Raw genomic sequence first — 20,008 nt, 5'->3', positions numbered from 1 at the left:
ACCTATTTTACAACCAATCTCAGCATTATTAGCCTCTCGACCAAACTCTTCTACTCTAGAACATGTGGGACCAGCAACCTACCTAATATCCTCAACCTCTACTCAGTATTTCCTCCACCATCTTGCCTTCATTGAGTCCCCTAAGAACTTCACTTTGCCTAAAGTCCTCTCAAGCAGCAGCACTTGGGTGGCTCAGTCGGTTCAGCATCTGCCTTTTGGCTCAGGTAATGATCTCAGGGTCCTGGGATTGAGCCCCACATTGAGCTCCCTGCTCAGCAAGGAGTCTGCTTCTCCCTCTCCTTCACCTCCTCCCCCAGTTGTGCATGTTCTCTCTCTCAAATAAATAAAATCTTTAAAAAAAAAAAAAAAAAAAGTCCTCTCGGGAGCTTGCTGAGTCTTACAGTCTTTCTTACACCACATGCAAGAGGCAGGGCTGACATCCTCCTCTAGCCTCCTACACAACCCCGCAGCCCTATAAGGTTCATCCTCATCCCTTCTTTATTAGGGGAACTACTAATCTCCATTTGTAATCTGAATCCCCTCCTCTCTACCTTCTCAGAAATCTTCTATTACATTTGATTATCCTTCTCTTTCTGGTATACCTTCTATCTCCCTTTCTGGTGGATCCACACCTATCAGCAAAAAGCTCTGGTTTTATGACTACCATATTCCTCAAAACTGAGCCCCTCCAGGGTTATTGGTTACTTAAGGGAAATTTTTTTCTAATAGTATCAAGCAGTAATTCATACTATAAATAAAAATCCCTAATCACAAAGATGGTGACTAAGGCTTTTCTGTTAATTTTTTTTTTTTTAAGATTTTATTTTTTTAAGTAATCTCTACACTCAATGTGGGGGTTGACCTCACAACGCTGAGACCAAGAGTCACAGTCCACTGACTGAGCCAACCAGGGACCCCTCTCCATTTTTTTTTTTAAATTTTTATTTATTTATGATAGTCACACAGAGAGAGAGAGAGAGGCAGAGACATAGGCAGAGAGAGAAGCAGGCTCTATGCACCGGGAGCCCGACGTGGGATTCGATCTCGGGTCTCCAGGATCGCACCCTGGGCCAAAGGCAGGTGCTAAACCGCTGCGCCACCCAGGGATCCCCTCCATTTTTAATTATAAATTCTCTACTGCTATGAACATAGTGAATACATGCACGGACCCAGGGACCAGAGGCCCTAACAAAACAGCATGCCCTCTTAGCACTCATACCTTTGGTATTTCTTTGGAGCCCAGGGCTTTGGGGCCTTCTCGATTTAAGTAGCTTCGATACGCTTGATAATTTGTGCGTCTCTTCTCAGAATCTTCAGGACTTATAGACTTTGGGGAGAGGGGGGGAAATTGAATAAAGTCATGCAAATTCATGTAAAATTCAAAATACGTATCAATAAATACACATTAAGTCACTTCTGTGTTTGGTCCTGAAATTAACATTTTTAGCTAAGCTATACAGTACTCCCCAGTATAGATAAGCCTGGCTTATAAACATCCTTGTATCAGCTCTTCTCAAGCCTTTTGACTCTCTAAAGGCACATACGCAAGGGCAGATTAGGTACATAAACCAAGCTGCTAGCACCAAGAGAAGAAACAAAAAAAGTACATTTCAAAAATTCATGTGAATTTCAAGTTCTTTTCCATAATATAACCATGTGTATTTTAATGAAAAAAATTAATTTCCCCCCCAGGTATACTTGATCACACAAGAAGATATCTCATGTTATCCTATACCCTTGCACACCCCTAAAGCAACATAAATGGCCCTATACCTCTGAGTATAGGAGTACTACAGGCTGACGATTGAGGGCTTCCTATACACAGCAGGTTCAAACAACAGGCAAGCTTTACTCCAAAAAGTAGACACATTCTATATGCCACCACCTCCTTTCTAGGTTTAATGTCTCCTATTCTGTTTCTCTCATATAGACCTCTGGGTCTATCTCAGAAAACCGTGGGGAAACTTTTCAAACTATATATCCCTGGACTCACTCCAAGGTTCCGTTAGCAATAATCGCACCTCGGATAAACCTCATTGGCTACGATACTGCCACTGCGCAAAGCTACTCCAAGTATCTGATTCAGAAATATGGGATATGGCTGGGGCATGTGTATTTGGGGGAAAATGACCATAATAATTCTGATTTCAGAACCAGTACAAGAAAGGTCTCTTGTTTTTTCTACTTCCCATTTCATATTCTTTCAACTTATAAGCCAGCTCAAATCCCTTTGAGAATAAAAATATTACTTTTATACAAATAAATTATTTTAATCAATAAAATAAGTAAGCTGCTTTGGTTATAAGCTAAGTAAGCCATTAGAAGCTGCTAGACTCTGTTTTAACAGTGGTTCTCAAATGCTGGTGGGCATTCATATCCATCTGAGCTTATTAAAATACACTTATTCAGACTACCAAGTCATATATTTAATAAGCTTCAAAGGAGAATCCAAAGCATACCAAAATGGGAAAATTATTTATTTATAGCATTGATTCTATAAAAAACATAATTATGATTTATAAACCACTTATAAAGTAACTTTGAAGCACATCCATTTATGAAGTCAAAATTATTTAACCCGGGTAGACTGAATTTATTAAATGCTTTGATATTCCCAAATGCTAAAATAAAAGTTCTAAGTCATTTCTATTCTAACTTTGAAAAATAAGGTGAAGAATAAAGCAACATTTAAAGGTTTCTTCTCCTTTAATAAAAATAGACTAGCCTCTATAAAATGAACATGTTTAGTATGCCTGAAGAAAAACATTCATCTACCAGATAAGCATTTAGTGAAAAACAATCTGAAACCAAATGTTAATTGTTCCCTCAAGCATATTTATGAGCAATGGCCACAAATAAAAGCATCTAGAAATCACCATTTCACTATTCTGCACAAAAAAAAAAAAAAAAAAGTGATAAGCAGTTAAAATGGACAATATTCTACTTTTAACTCAAAGTGCATTAAGAGGCTTGAAGGAACAGTGGTTTCTCATTATGAATCTAACATGGGTCCAAATAGAGATCTTAAGAAATCATCCAATTCTCAAATATATATAAAAACAAAAATTTTGAAAACTATACTGCATTATTTCATTGTTTTTTGCCTTTCCAAATGATTTCATTATCTCAATGCTGTTATACAAGAGCAAAATGGGGTACATTCAGGACAAATTCAAATGATTTTAATAATAACAAAAACATAGCACTTATTATGTACCAGGCACTGTTCCAAAATTCCAATACTAACTCAGGTACTATTATTACCCCTATTTTACAAATGAGGAAACCAAAGCAGAGAGAAGTAATACATCTGCTCAATGGCAGGGCTATATGATCTGAAAATGGCTCCAGAGTCCATGCTCAAAAGCCACCATGTTATTATATTGCTGTTTTGTTTTGTTTTTACCTCAGAGGAACTGAATTAAAAGTTGGCTCTGCTACTTACTAGCTGGATGATCTTGGAAAAGTTCCTTAACTCTTTCATCAGCCTGTTTCCTCATCATTAAAAACTATCACGTTACAGGGTTGTTGTTAAGATTAAATGAGATAGCGTATGTATTACTGCAATATCTAATACAGTTTAACACTCAATAAATATTGGCTAATTTAGCTACATTAATAAGCTATATTCTGCAAAAGCATCTAAGTCAGATAGCTTAAAAGTACTACCATGACTTATAAAGCTAAAAGTAAACTTGAAAACAGTCAAACCCAAGCCAACACATAGCCCCCAAATGATAAACTTCTAGAAAATTTCTACCTCTTTTTTAGCTGGAGAACTTTTGGGTTTCTTAGGAGTCTTTGTCTGTCCTTTTAATTCAACAGCATTTTTTCTTTTTGAAGTCATAGGCTCTGTTTCTTTATAAGAACTCTCTCCTTTTTTTTTCAAAAGGGCCAACTTGGAACTGGCTTTTGGAGAAGTTTCTATTTTGTGAGGTGATGACTTCAAATGTTGCTGAGATCCTATCAAACTTTCACATTTAGCTTGCTTCTTAGGACTACAGTTCTTCCTGCCATCTGAAAATTGTTCTGTTTTTACTAGAAAGAAAGAAAAGAATATGACTGTTGTTTTGGAAAAAAATGATACTCCAAATCAAGACCTTTTTTTCAATAGTAGCACACAATATGGTGATCTCTTAATATTCATATTAAGATTTTAGTTCTTGAGTCTGGCCAAGGAGGTGATTAAACAGCTCAGCTTCTCTTAAAAAAAAAAAAAAAAAAAAAAAGATTTTAGTTCTTGGGCAGCCCGGGTGGCTCAGCGGTTTAGCGCCGCCTTCGGCCCAGGGCGTGATACTGGAGACCCGGGATCAAGTCCCGCGTTGGGCTCCCTGCACGGAGCCTGCTTCTCCCTCTGCCTGTGTCTCTGCCTTTCTCTCTCTCTCTCTTTCTCTTTATCTCTCATGAATAAATAAATAAAATATTTTTTAAAAAGAAAATCTTAAAGATTTTAGTTCTTTATACAGAACATTTATTTTTAAAACTTAAACATTTGTACATTTTTGTATAACCAGTTCAAATTAAAGGATCTGTCTTTTTAAATATAAAGGACTCATGGGGCACCTGGGTGGCTCAGTCAGTTAAGCACTGGACTCTTGGTTTCTGCTCAGGTCAGGATCTCAGGGTTGTAAGATCCAGCCCTGTGTTGGGCTCTACACTGGATGTGGAGTCTGCTTAAGATTCTATCCCTCCCTCTGCCCCTCCCTCCTCAAAATAAAATAAATGAATGAATGACTCATTACTTCAAATGATATCATAAACATCTAAGGCCATGGCCTTTATTCCACAGATAAACTTCAATGACCTGAAACTTACACAGAGAAAACTTACTGAGTAGAATGTCACATAAAAATTCTGTGTTTGTAGGGGCACCTGTGTGGCTCAGTAGTTAAGCATCCAGCTCTCGGTTTTAGTTCAGGTCATGATCTCAGGGCCATGAAATTAAGCCTTGTGTCAGACTCTCTGCTCAGCACAGAGTCAGCCTGAGACTTTCTCCCTCACCCCTCCACCCCCCTTCCCTTCCCCTGCTCACCACCTACAAACACACACACACACACACACACTCTCTCTCTCTCTCTCTCAAATAAGTTTTTGAAGATTTTATTTATTTATTCATGAGACACACACAGAGAGAGAGAGAGAGAGCAGAGACATAGCAGAGAGAGAAGCAGGCTCCATGCAGGGAGCCCAATGTGGGACTTGATCCCAGGACTCCAGGATCACACCCTGAGCCAAAGACAAATGCTTCATCACTGAGCCACCCAGGCGTCCCAATAAATAAATATTTCTTTAAAATGTCTGTGTTTGTAATATAATCTGAAAGCCCAAAATTCTGTAATTTCAAGGCTATATAAATGAATTTACTTATAGGAGTAAGACCATCTATACTAGCAGATGCTTAGATTATCAGGACCAGTAAAAAATAAAACCTACAATCAGCAGGAAAGATTCTGATGACATGGACAACTACAAGTCAACTCTATGAGCTTGAAACATCTTTGCCATCTATACTGAAGCCCACATGTTGCAATGCACTTGGAAATTAACATTAACATGAAACCAAGAAATGAAACACATTTTTTACAACAATTATAGACCGGCATTCAACAACAGCTAATATCCAAATATAGCTTTCAAAGTATCTAAGAACATGTTTCAATATTCCTATGAAATAATGTCTACCTAACAATACAAGGCAATTACTGAATAGAATGTTTAAACGGGTCATCATGAATTTTCTTCTGTAAAGGTAAATAAATGTTCTAGCTTACTTTTCTCTGTTAGTATTACCTTTATGAGGAGATTTATGTTTTCCTGCTTTACTTAAATTGGCTTGGACAGATGAAAACGTTTCTCGCTCCTCTGGGTCCTTCCAAGCCTAAGAAAATTTAAAGTGTCAAATGTGACAAATAATGGGAAAACTACTATCACAAAGTATGTTGTTAAGATTGACCAAAGTTTTAATTTAATTAAGTTTTAATTCTAAGGGCCACATTCCAAAGCAGGAAGACAATATAATAAATTCTCATTCATTCATCCATAAAGTTTCTCGGAAAAATGAAGCATTTTTTTCTTACTTTTAACTTTATAGATAAGGAAACTGATGAAAAGTTATAAAAAATACATCTATAAAAATTATCACAGTTGTTCCCAACTTGTGAGAATGGAAGACTTGCTTCTGTTTCTTTCATCTCAATTCTTAAATTGTTAGTATTATGCAGTTAAAAACTAAAATCCAAACCCAAAAGACTAAATTTAAAAAACAATCTAAAGCTCAAAAGAAGACAGACACTTTCTCAAGAGAGGGAAAAAAAAAATTTCTCCAGTGCTCCCTCAAAACTCCATTTTACAAAGAGGTTACAAACTGGGATGCATAACACAGTATTTTTTTTAATAATTATAATTTTAAGAAAATAAAAATAAAAAAATAATTATAACTTGAATGCATTTAGGGGGAGTAAGGGTTTTCAAACGACAAAGTCCCTCCATTCCTTATTGTCTTATATCCACCAACTATAAATCTTTTAAAATAGGTATTAATATTCACAATATTAACAGAATGCGGTTCCATGGAAACAAGACTAATTTTTTGGAGATCAGGTGCTTTAAAAAAACAGATTCTTTTAAAGACTCCCAAAAATAAACTCATTATTATTGGAGGCTGTCCTAACACAGATATTAAAATTGCTAATTAGAATTAGCAAAAATGTGTTCCAAAAAGAAGAAACCAGTAATTAGCATTAAAGTTATTAAACTTTGGGCAGCCTGGGTGACTCAGCGGTTGAGCGCCACCTTCAGCCCAGGGCGTGATCCTGGAGACCCGGGATCGAGTCCCATGTCAGGCTCCCTGTGTGGAGCCTGCTTCTCCCTCTGCCTGAGTCTCTGCCTCTCTCTCTCTCTCTGTGACTCATGAATAAATAAATAAAATCTTTAAAAAATAATAAATAAAGTTATTAAACTTTAAATTTCCTTAAGAACTTTTGTGTTATTCTTTAAACAAGTACATAAGAGCTCATTTGTGACAGAGAGTAAGTACAAGCTAAAATTCATTGTACTGTTAAGAAAGATTCTGGTTGGCTTTGGATCAATCAATCTTCCTTTTAGAGCAAGAATAAGTTTCTCAATGAGCTTCCCCAAAAACATCGTTAAAAATTACAATAATTTAGCTTCTTTCTAGAAGAGTTATTCATGGTTGTTATCTCCAGAGCCTAGAATACACAGGTTTGAAAGGGAACACTGATCTGCAATATATATTCAGAGTACAAACAATTTGGTGATACGCCACCTTTTTGGTCTTGGGCTCTTCATCCAACATAGCTAATGTTCTGGCAAACTCTTCATCTTCATGCAGTTGTCTCTCCAACTGTAAAAGGTATCAAGAGAGTAAGCTTTTTTCTTTTTATAAATAAAAGTTTTTAAATGTTTGAGTCATGATACTTAGAAGAAACTGGAAAAAACATTTTCCACAAAGTATGACATTCTTCCACTTAATAGTTCAGTATCACAGATTGCTTCATTAAGTCAAATTAGATTTCAGAACACTTATTTTTAGTTTTACAGGTGAAACAAATTGTGCATATTTTTAAATCACATTTCTCACTTATAATGTTCAAAGTCTATAGTTTTTAAGAGTCCCAATACAACACTTATAGTTCTCTTATTTCTATTTATTTTGAACTCTACAAAGAACTCTGAAAAGAATCTCATCCTAATAGAAAAACAATAGTCTGAAGGGCACAAAAAAAAGTAAATCTAAGAAATAAAGAAAATTATGTAATTTCCTTGCACACAATATAATCATCAAATTTCCATTTTCAGTCACTAATTCAAATATATCTGTTCTGACTTGAGAATTTAAGCCACCATATCACAGAAGTTTTCCTAACATGCTAATATAACACACAGATATTCTAATTACTTTATTATTTCTAGTATTTTCATTTGCAGCAAAATGGAGGTTTTCCAGAAAAGAAGGTGTAGCAGAATATACTTCTCATTACAAACTCACTGGTATTATGCCCCCTGATAAAACAGCTTAATGTAACATCAAATAAAAGCCTACTTATATTATTCAAACAAAGGAAAGAATGTTCAAATCACCCAATCGAAAAGAAAAGATTTGGAAATTGGCATATACCTGATGAGAACACAGTAACCAAGCCTCTTCTTGTTTTTTAATAAAATAATCTTGAGCTACACAGAACCATAAGCAAGCCAGACAGATGCACATCAATACATTCTCTGTTGCCTAATATTTACTTACCGTATCTGAACTACACATCTAAGTACTAAAAAAAATATATATGAAAAATCTTCATCATTGAAAGGTCCTTCAAACTCTAAACCTCCAAGTGCCCTGCAAGGATTTCTGGTTGAAACTCGTATCATTTTCCCCAAAATTTCACACTATGTAGTATATGTTAGTAAAGAGAATTTGAGAAGCCAGAACAGAAGAAATGTAAATACTCCCACTAGAAATTCATTATTGGTAATTATGGCATCCTTTGATCAAAAGTCCTGATTTTAAATACAATGTTTAGCACAGGTAGTATTTAACATATTAACTTGTTAGATATTAGACACACAATTTATTAAATGTATAAACAAAGAGGTAAAAGTGAGAGAAAAAAAGTCTTGGAAAGGTAATTAGAAAAGACATCACTGTTTTTTTTTTTTTTAAAAAAAGACATCACAGTTATTAAAGACCCTCAAAGTCCATCATCAGAGTAATAAATTACTCAAACAAGATTCTAAAAGAATGTGACAGAAATGGGAAAATATGGTTTTATGATACGAAGTACCACAGCAAGTTAGGAAAGGGTGGGACAGACTTCCAGTATACGGGACAGATAAGAAGTCATATCCTTAAAAATCACAGTTTTACCTAAACCATTTGTGCTACCTTCAGTCATATGGATACCTGTTTATGGTTTATGTAACTCAGTGTAATCAAATAAGATGGAAAAGATTTTGAAAACACAAACTCCAAACTGCCAAAGTATTTCATAAAACTGGAATACTGTTCTCTCACAGTATTTAATAAGAGCCTTTTCTACACCAAGCACTAAAATAAGCACTGATGTCACAAAAGTTAAGCAAAACATAAACAGCCCTGGTGGGTGGAGCTTAGAACCTACATATAGGAAGACACATAAATACTAATTATAAGAAGTGTTTAAAAGTAGCTACAATGGGGTACAACACAGTATATAAGAGGGGTTTCTGATATAGTTTAGGAAGTATGAGAAAGTGACACTTAAGCTAATAGCAAGGGGGTTCAAGCATTAGGTATCAAGGTCTGGAGCCTCTGACGGAGACAAACACTGCTCTTAGAAATCCTTTCTTCTTTTGGCTTCCAGAAAATACCAAGCTTTCCTCAAACTCCTACTTCACTAGCCATTTTCTTAAATCTCCGTCGTTGGATCATCTTCCTCTTCCTGACCTCTACATATTAATAGTACCCTAGAGTTCAATCCTGAGATTTCTTTTCTGTTTATATACTCTCATCCAGTTACACAGGTTTCAAATACCATTCAAATGCTAATGATCCCCAAACATACATCTTTGGTTTAGATCTCCCCGCTCCCCAGCTCCAGATTCCTCTATAGAAACACCTACTCCACATCTCCCCTGGAAATCTATTAGACATCTCAAACTTAACATGTCCAAAACAGAATTCTCTTCTTTGTACCAGTGTTCCTCTTAATAAATGGTATCATCATTGATCCAGTTGCTCAAGCCAAAAAACACGGAGTCCTCTTTTCATCTTCTCTTTCCCTTATACCTCACACCCAATCTGTCAACAACTGGAAGGTTGCACCTTCAAAGCACATACAGATTATGACCACTCCTCATTACCCCTTCCATTATCACCCAGGTACAAGGCAACATCTTCTCTCACTTATCCAACCATAGTAGTCTCCAAACTAATCTGCTTTTGATCTTGCCAGACCATGGTTTATTAGCCTCCCAGTAGCCAGAATAATTTTAAGATCCATCAAATTGTGTCCACTTCTGTGTTCAACCATTCCAATGGCTTCTCATCTCACAAAAACTAGAATCCAAAACCCTTACCATTCCAAGTCCTTTTGGTAGGTTACAGAGACTTGTCATGACTTACAAGATTTCCAAATTCATCAAATCAAATGTTTCTACCTTAAGAAAAGCACTTGCAGTTCTGTTTAGAGGAAATCTTCCTCCAGGCAGTCAGACTGTCATTTCATTTTGTTCCCCAATGTCACTTCCTCAGAGGGGCCTTTCCAACCCCTCTATTTAAAATGGAACACTCATAACCCCACTAATCATCCCTAAAACTATCTATACCTTCACTTTTCTTCACAGTAGTTATGATGACCTGACTTTTTTTTCTTTTTTTTCTTTTTCTTTTTGTTTTTACTGTAGTATCCTTAACACCTAAGCTAGAACTGTGCCATATACTCAGTAAGGGCTCATAAATATTTGTTGAATGAATGTAACAGGTGTACTGCCCAAGAGAGCACTCTGAACTAGAACAGATTTAGGGATCATCAGCATATATATAGTATTTAGAGCCACAGGAGTGGATGAAATTACCCATAGTGAAAAAGAAAAAGGATATGACCAAATTAAATTATTTTAACTATACTAAATACAGCTTCTATTCAAAGAAATCTAATAATAAATCTTTAAATAAACATCCCTTGCTCTTATTTATCTTTTACATAAAATTAAATTTTTATAAATTATATTTTAACTCATTTTACACATAATTCTTACAATGAGAGTCAATCCAAAATTAAACTAGGACAGTCCCAAACTGTTTGCCTAAGTAGACTAAATAGCAAGATACAACATCAAGTTGTTAATGATACGTAAATGAAATGCCAATACCTCTGCATCCTCATCAAGTTGCAATTGCTTGGCAATGGCTTCATCATTTAATCTGGAATCATCTGCATTCTGTGAAGGCTATTTCAAAGAAAATCAAGCAAGATCAGCATAAACCTTAAGTAAAAATAAGGTGGGTTTTTTTTGTTTTTTTTTTACTGTAGCTAATTAAATACACCAGTGAGAGATAAGTTTATGTTATAAAATAGTTTCACTGCACACCAGCCAGAAGATTATGTTCACAGCTACTCCCTAACCATATCCAATTTCCTAATGAGCAAATATCCTATAAACAGATGGTTTTCAGTTAATTCTATTGAAGTGTTCAAAAGAAGTACCCTGCAAAAAACCTATAAACATATAGTCTTCAGAATAATCCAGAGCATTGGGAAACCAATGTGTGTGTGTAAATGGTTACATTTGTCCGATAGAGGCACTAATGAAATCAATATACACACACCATTTGGCAGGGCTGAATTCAGAAGATTACTTTCACTTTTATTTATCCGTATTTGTTTCTTAAATGTCCAGAAAAAAATAAATCCAACAGCAGCCAAAGTAGAAAGGTCAAAAATATAACAGGTGAGTCCTATTTATAAGTTATATATTTATGACCTCAAATGGGAATAAGCTTACTGTCCAATTCTGTCTGGCTGAGGTCAATGATACCATGAATTTGCATTCTGAGTATTTAAATTGTAAGAGTTACAATTTATTCTTATGATTTAAATTATCTTTTCCCAATTTCAAATATAAAAAAATTAAATGTGCAATATTTTAACTTCCTCACCCTCTAAAATGATGGCAATATGGTTTATCCATTATCACAGAAAAACAATTATCATTAATAAAAACACAGACCTATTTATAACATCCAAATTTCTCTTATTAAAAACAGTGAATGGGTACAAACCCTGAATATTCTTGCTTGCATGTAGAACACTCACCTCTTTTCTTTTGCTTGCTACCATCTTCTTATCTGATCTTTGGACACTCCCAGTTCCAAAATAATCAAGCACTGACGTGGGGGTAAGTTTTATTGGTGATAAAGGTTTATTCTTGGTCTTAGTGTTTTCTTCATTCTTTTTCATGTTTGATGTCCCAAGATAACTATGTGTAGATCCTCCATTCTCTTTTGATTTAGAAGCTGCCTTCTTACACATAAAGTCATCTTCTTCATCTTAAATGGAATATAACCAAATATTATAAAATATCGATTCTAATTTTATAAAGCAACCACTTCCATCAGCTTTATAGAAAGCATACCAGAGCTAAAGAATGCTGATTTCTTTTCTTCCTATCTCTTGAATTCAATACTTATCCTCACCTTTACCAATGCCACACATGTAATAAACAATTCCCGTCAATTACCACCCAGAGCACACAAATATAATTATTTACTCATGTATTCAACAAATATTTACAGAGCACCCATTATGCACCAACACTAAGGATTTAACAATGAATAAAAAAGACAAAATCCCTGACCTCATGAAGCTTGGGGTCTAGAAAAGGAAAAGATATAGAAGTAAACAAATAGGGCAGCCCCGGTGGCGCAGCGGTTTAGCGCCACCTGCAGCCCGGGGTGTGATCCTGGAGACCCAGGATCGAGTCCCACATCGGGCTTCCTGCACGGAGCCTGCTTCTCCCTCTGCCTGTGTCTCTGCCTCTCTCTCGTCCTCTCTGAATGAATAAATAAATAAATCTTTAAAAAAAAAATAAAAATTTTTAAAAAAAGTAGTAAACAAATATATGCTGTCAAGTTATAACCGCTATAAAGAAAAAGTAAAACAGGATGAAAGAATTAAAGAGCAATGGGGGATGCTCTTTCAGTTATGGTTGTCAGGGAAAGCCTCTCTGATAAGCAATGAAGTAACCTCAGGCAATGAAAAGGGCAAATGCAGAAAACTTCAAGTGAATGTGCTTGGAGTTTACTGTGACTGCAGCGCAAAGGGGCTATAGCACAGGAGTTAAGGTGAGAGAGGCAGGAGTCAAATCACGTGGGATTTTCCAGGTCATGCAAAGAATGTTAGGTTCTATTTTAGAATAAGAATCCACTGAAAAATTTTCAGCAGTGATCAAACTTAAGTCCTGTCCTTTGGAGAACACACCGTCAAGGGGCAAAAGCGAATGCAGGAAGACCATGTTGAAAGCTACTGCTGTTACAGAAGAAATGCTGACGCCTTGGACTAGGTGGTATTTGCAGAGGTGGCAAGAAGCTGTCAGAGTCTAGCTATATATGAAGTGGGCTGTCTAGCAATATCTAAGCCTTCACTTAAGACTTTAAGCACATTGTTACATTTTATCTTTCTAAAAAGTTTCCATTAAATATCTGGTTTTAAAAGTCTTTCTAAGCTTTCTAGTCTTTCTAGTCTAACTTGGATACAACAGTGTACCTCAAAAGGGCCTCAAAAAATTTTGTTTGGCTCTGTGATTCACAAGATAAAAAGCTCTTTGTGTTGGCCTAATGACAAAAGACATCCAATAAAAAGAAAAATCTAAAAGGCACTTGTGAAGACTGGGTCACTAGGGGTGGTAGGGACCGCTTCATAAATTTGGTATGCAAGGCCACATATGAGTGAGTCACTTCCTCTCAAATAGTCCTCCGTTCAGCCAAGAGCATTTGCCAGGTACTGTGCTATTCCTATGTGGTTGCCATCTCAAAGAGGAAAATACCTAAGATATGTAAAAATCAAAAAGGACTTCGTCTTACTTTCCAATTACTAAGTTAAAATGAAACTATGAACTCTACAAACTAGAAACCCTTGCAGGTTTCTGATTACTAAATATAAAAAGTAATCCACCACTTGAAGCAAATTCATCACAAATGAATTGTTCGCTACAAATTCCCAGAAATTTACACCTTAGGCTACCCTCCAAGGGCCTGCAATAATCATGGGTAAATTTGTAAGATGACTCCATACTCCTTGCCACCAACAACTGGACCAGGAGTGGGCACTTGGATCACAATGGGGGCCAATCTTACCCTTGATCAGTTTGCTGAACATGTTTAAACTAAGGTACTAAAGATTCATTCTTGCATTCAGTGAGATGTGACAATGGCCTAACAAATGCCATTTTGCTTAAAGTAGGCTTTTTACAATAAGCAGGTTTTAACCTGCAACCAAAAGATTTTAATTAAAGCATACTTGTTTTATCTTCAACTACAGTCAATCTACCTTCAAGCTTAAAATAAAAATTCATTCGTAAATTTTTCTAAGCACATCCACGGCTTGATATACTTATCAGATTTCAGTATAACTATTGTTAACAAGAGTCAGCCAGCAGATTAGGTTCAGTAACTGATGTATCTGTTCTCCCTGCCTGATAATCGATCCTTCTTTGCCCCTGCCAGATGTGGGAAAAGGTGTCTGATTCTGATGGTTTTGCAAAGGAGAGGTGACATTATCACCATTCCACTTAAGTACACCAACCATAAAAATCACCTATAATGTATTATTAGTTCTAATATAAACACTGATTATGAAAACATGTAAACCAGAAAGAATTTCCAGAAAGCAATTTGGCAAAATATATGCAGAGCCTTAAAGATGTTCATAACCTTTAGCCCAGTAATTCCTGGAGATAATCAGAGGTACTGACAAATATTTGTATACACGAACATTTAGCACACTATTAGGAACATGAAAAATGTAAGCAACAGAAATAATCAAAACTGGGAAAGAGCTATATAAATTGTGGTCTAGCCATACAATGGATCCATGTAGTCATTAAAAGTTAATCTCGAATTTCAAAGCTCAAAAATATTATGGGAACAGTAAAATTAAGCTGGCAAAAAAACAAAAATGCATCACTCTTTTCCTTTAGGTTAGCCTTACCATTATAGGTATGTCACCCCTAAAAGTGGGGTCTTTTTTCACGAGCCTTCTCTACTAGAGATCTCTTTGTAACAGTGGAGGGTAATAGAGCCTTTCTCTGAATTTTTGGTTTAGAATACACAAATTCAAACTTAACAATGTCTTCAAGCTATAGATCCAAAAGATGTACTATACCCCAAACACAGACATAATTTTATAAGCATTTTCATAATTTAAGTAAAAATGGAATTACACATGAATTTTCAAAAAAATATGGAAGTGTTCTGCATAAAATTTCAACTGTGTTTATATTGTACTAAGCTAAAACTACATACAAGGCGCCTTTTACTCTGCTAACCACAAAATAAATAGCTCTCCAGGCCCCTTGGAAAGTAGAAGCAATTTGAGTGAAATACAGCTATGAAAAGAGAAAAGACTGGCTTCCTTGATTTGACACTTACATAGTATTCCATGATTTATGCACTTCCCCATACTCCTTACAGTGACTGGGAAAACTAACAACAAAAAAGTAAACTCATGATCCTAAGCATTAAGGTATTTCTTATAAATACAGAGGGTTTCATTAAGGATAATATAGAAAAATATGGTGTTCTATAAAGTCGCAGATATATCTGAAAGAATTTGGTCATCTTGCCTTGACAAAACCAGAAAACCTGAAGAAATCAAGAGTCCTACTGTCTGTACTATGACTTCTAAACTGGCTGTCTTAAAAATCCTTTAGTCCTTAATATTTCAAAGGCTATATACCAATACGTTATGGAAAAAGAAGGCAAAAGAGGCCAAAGGTGAGAACAATGCTTGCCGAAGACAGTCATTTAACAGAAGCTGCTGTCACCATCCTCACATAAAATAAATATTTTACGATCCTAAAGTGTAGAAATGAAACATTCCAAATAAAGTTATGATTATTTCTCTTTTTTAAACATTTGCTCTTATTTTTTAATAAGCCTAAATTTGTTCTTGCACCTTCAGAAGCCAAAGGCAACTTGTGTTCCCTTCTCCGCAGAAACTTATAATACAATAATGATAAATAGATCTAAGTCCAATTTCTCAGACCTAGTTGAAAATCATGGGCAATTGAACACTTAGAATCTCCCTCCAGGATATCTGTCTCCTTATAAAAACACCATTTATTTTTATTTATACACAACATAACCTCAAATGTGGTAACAATCACCAAATAAACGAGCATTATCCAACATACAGCAGAGGAATTGCCTGGGAAAGAAGATTGCTTTGCCACTCTGAGTTAGAGACATTCATTTATTTAGAAAAGATAACAAATGAAAGAGAAAGAAAATAATGTGCAGGTCCATATAAAAATCTATTTACAAGCAAAAAAGGAAAAAAATCTAATTATGGAGTTCATCCTACTTAGAGTTTGGGATTCTGACGTTCATTCCTTTCGTCTGGAACACAAAAGAAACAAATTAATGGAGATCGTGCTAGAGAGATCTGGCTACAGAGATTAAAAATAATTTATTTTGCAACAACTAGTCAAAAACTAAAAAGGGAATCTGAGTTCCCTTTTCCTACAAAATTTCCAAAAGGAATCTGAGAGCCTTTTCCTACAAAATTCCTTTTCAATACTTCTTTGAGTCAAAAACCTAAACTGTTATTTTGGTTTTGGAAGTAGAGAAAGGTTCAAACATATGCCAAGTCTTTAATAAGTATTTGCTAATTAGGTGGATGGAAGAGAAACTAAACATCCATCTTCACACCATTTATGTGGTGAATCAAATATTCTGTACTTTAGTATAATTAAATAAAACCTCTGAGATTGACCATTTTTACTCAAGAAAGAGAGCTCATGATTCAGTACCACTAAATCCTCTTAGAATCGAACAGAGTTCATTATATTTTTTTTAAAATAAACCCGTAATTTGTGAGGCCTAGTGAGGTGAGTAATGATATATAAGAGGAAAAAAAGTACCGGCTTGCGTTGTGACGTTATCCACCACATAGGTCCCAACTCCCCACCAGAGTAGGAATAACAGTCCATTGAAAGTCACTGCCAGTTTCAATTACTAAGAAAATGTAACACAGAAGGAGAAAGTGGAACAATTTACTACTTACTTTCCCTCCCTCTCTCTCCACTGGATCTCACAGAAAAAGGAAAGTAGCAAGGGGAGCCTCAAGGGGAGGCTTGGACAATGGGACACAGGTACATCACACAGAGCTTCTTACAATTCTTAGGTATGAAACAGGCAGCATGGAGGAAACCTGATTGGCCATCAAGAGTAAAGAGAGTGGTTCAACAATGCCATTCCCCACTTTCATTCACATTCCACTTTCCCACATATGAGAGGAGGTAACAAAATTGTCTCAGCATCAGAGCCAAGTATAAATCACTTGTATATTATTTTATTACTATTTAATTATACTTTCCTAATATAATCCTACTTCCTCGGCATTCTAGAATACAATCCTGTGTCTCTCAAAGTTTCACAAGTGCCTGACAGTAAAACATGTGTCTCAAGAACAAACAGCAGTATGCTCATTTTCAAAGATGCTTCAGAACCTCAAAAATCATTAGATACTCTAGTGCTCCCCTATGCCACTTAATTTTTTTTCAGGTCTCATAATATGCACTTTTAAAAGAGGCCTAAAGAACAAACTATTAGGCAAAAAGACTGTAAGAAAGCATCTAGCTCCTATAAAGACGTTTCAGTTAATGTCAATCTGTGAATAAAATTGCTAAAGCAGTAACCGTGACTTTTGACTCATCTATAAAATGGAAGAAGTGTCTAAAGGTTAAAAACAAGAAATGGAATCCCAATTGCCAGAAAGTGAATGGCAGGTCCCCAAACACAGAACTACAGAAGAGGAAAGGTTTAGTGACAATTCTGTGCAATAATATCAAGAGCAGATTAAATGGAATATTCAACAAGACAAGGATCACAGGAATAAACCATGCTAACCTAAGTGCTTCTTTTTGTAAGTTAAAGGACTAGCAAACGAAATGAATCTAGAAATAAGGGTTATCTGGAGTTCAACAAAACATTCACCAAATTCTCTTCTGATAGGGTAAGGCAAGGTTTCCAACCTCTACATTAACATTTTGAGCCAAATATTCCTTCTGTACGGAGCTCTCCTGCACACTGTACAATGTTTAGTAGCATCTCTAGCCTCTATCAACCAGACGCCATAACACCTGCCAGCTAATGATGACCAAAAATGTCTCTGGATCTTGCCAAAGGTTCCCTGAGAGACAAGTCACCCTTGACTGAGAAGCACTGATTCATGGCAAGATGAAATACGAGATAAGTAACAGAGGCTATTAGATCCATAAGTAACTGAACAACTATTCATGAGAAATAGAAAAGCTATATCCAAGGCGCTGATTAATAGATTGTGTCAATTTTGGAAAAGGTACCTTTACCTGTCTCTTAACACTAAATAATTTTACCAATGACTTGGAAAGAAATACAAAGATATATTTAACAAATTTGTAGAAGCTATAAAATCTGATATGGAAAAACAAGTAGATGAAAGACATCCAAAGAATTACTACATTCTTCCACAGTAAAACTCTGCAATTTTAGATTGAAAATTGCTTCCTTTCCAAAAAGAAGTTTCTAAAGGAAGCTTTCTAAATGTAAGTCATCCCTAATATTAGGAAGATCTGAAGTTCAAATGAGATGGATATGAAATATAAGCCTTATAATAAATAATGCGATTCCATTCATGAAGTCAGTAGAAGTGTTTTTGAAAAAAAATTACAGTATATAAGATGAAATTTATTTCATCATTGTGGTAGACTTCTTTCACTCTGGACACAGGTGTTTCAAATAAAGTAAAAGACTCCTATGTAGAAGATACCATAATTAAGAAAATATAAGCCATGGGGTGCTGGGTGGCTCAGTCGGTTATGCATCCGACTCTTGGGTTTCAGCTCAGGTCATGATTTCAGGGTTGTGAAATCAAGCCCCACAGCAGACTCCATGCTCAGCACGTGGTCTGTTTGAGATTCTCTCTCTCTCTCGCTCTCTCCTCCCCAACCCCATTCATTCAAGCATGTGCTCTCTCTAAAATAAATAAATCTTTAAAAAATGTTTCCCCATCAAAAAAATATATATGAGCTACAATACTAGGTAGTATTAATCATGTAAATCTGTAAAAATTTACACACTGAATTTTTAAAATAGATTTTCTTTCTATAATAGGTTAGAAAGTAATGAATAATGCATATGAAATAGCAGATGCTTCCACATTATTCTCTTTCTAGCACACAGTACCTAAGTTTCCATGATAAATTCTTCCAAAACTTTTCACATTTATCTCAAATTTCTGTCTCTTCCAGGAAATGTTTCCTGAACCTCCAAAACAAAAGTTACCACTCCCATGCCTCAATATCCTTGGAAGATATTTTTATCACTGCTAATTTTTTCCTTAAATAATTTTTATATAAGACTTATCTTCCCAATGAACTCTAAGCCCTGAAGACAAGACTATGCTTTTATTCTGGTATCTATTTCATAGAATATTCAGTACACTATTACATACATACAGTGAACACATGACATTTGTTGAATAAATAAATTAGTGAGGATTTAATATTGTTAAATATTGTTAAATAAATGAATGGATCAGGATACAAAAGCCTGGAATCTAATAAAAATACAAGAGCTTCAGGGCACCTGGATGGCTAAGTTGGTTAAACGTCTGACTCTTGCTTTTGGCTCAGGTCATGATCTCAGGGCCGTGAGATTAAGCCTGCATCAGTTGGGCTCTGCACTGGACACCAAGCCTGCTTGGGGTTCTCTTTCTCCTTCTCCCTCTGCTCCTCCCCCAGCCCCACAGCATGGCCCCCACAGCATGGGTACGCATGCGCTCACTCTCTAATAAATTTTAAATGTCTTTAAAAATAAAAAAGATGTAAGAATTTCTTTCAGAAAGAAATTTAATAAAGGTAACTGTAAAGTCTCCCTTTTCTGGACCTGAAAACTGGAAAAGACTTGGCTTAATAGTAGCATATGTTCAAAAAAATTTATTATTAGTGGTGCTTTGATCCATAAGATTAATAAAGTCAAAAGGAAAAACAAAATGCTGCTGGTAGGGAATGGGGAGAACCCTCAAAGGAGCACTATGCCTAGAAGCAGAAAGTGGAAGCCCTATCTATTCTTCATAATATAAGTAGGTAAACTACATTCTTAAAATGAACCTCAAGAAATACTATTCTCTTTTAGGTAATCATAATCTTCACTGTGAATCACTCATTTATTGTAAAATATATTGTAATGAAGCATAAACAGGTATGTTCACAAATCAGTAATCCAATATCCAAAATAAGAACATGAATA

The 20,008-nt window shown here is 35.6% G+C and overlaps 2 protein-coding genes and 1 non-coding gene across 5 annotated transcripts in view; 1 reads left to right on the top strand and 2 right to left on the bottom strand.

Moving 5' to 3' along the window:
• Positions 1–20,008, bottom strand: part of RFC1 (replication factor C subunit 1) — a 74,039-nt gene that overhangs the window by 21,967 nt on the left and 32,064 nt on the right. For all 3 annotated transcript variants that reach the window (XM_038533470.1, XM_038533471.1, XM_038533469.1), the window contains 6 exons: positions 11,814–12,046; positions 10,870–10,947; positions 7,286–7,363; positions 5,791–5,878; positions 3,761–4,038; positions 1,220–1,327 (listed from right to left, as the gene is read on the bottom strand). In XM_038533470.1, the coding sequence (XP_038389398.1) occupies positions 1,220–1,327; positions 3,761–4,038; positions 5,791–5,878; positions 7,286–7,363; positions 10,870–10,947; positions 11,814–12,046 (863 nt within the window). The remainder of the gene's footprint in view (positions 1–1,219; positions 1,328–3,760; positions 4,039–5,790; positions 5,879–7,285; positions 7,364–10,869; positions 10,948–11,813; positions 12,047–20,008) is intronic.
• WDR19 (WD repeat domain 19) overlaps positions 1–20,008 on the top strand; it is a 157,065-nt gene that overhangs the window by 113,095 nt on the left and 23,962 nt on the right. The window lies entirely within an intron of this gene.
• LOC119871381 lies at positions 1,930–2,066 on the bottom strand. The gene has a single exon (XR_005357481.1). It is a non-coding gene; the product is annotated as a U4 spliceosomal RNA (small nuclear RNA).

Source organism: Canis lupus, chromosome 3, assembly GCF_011100685.1.
Source record: "Canis lupus familiaris isolate Mischka breed German Shepherd chromosome 3, alternate assembly UU_Cfam_GSD_1.0, whole genome shotgun sequence".
NCBI classification, from domain to species: domain Eukaryota; kingdom Metazoa; phylum Chordata; class Mammalia; order Carnivora; family Canidae; genus Canis; species Canis lupus.
This window is presented reverse-complemented; position numbering and strand designations above follow the sequence as displayed.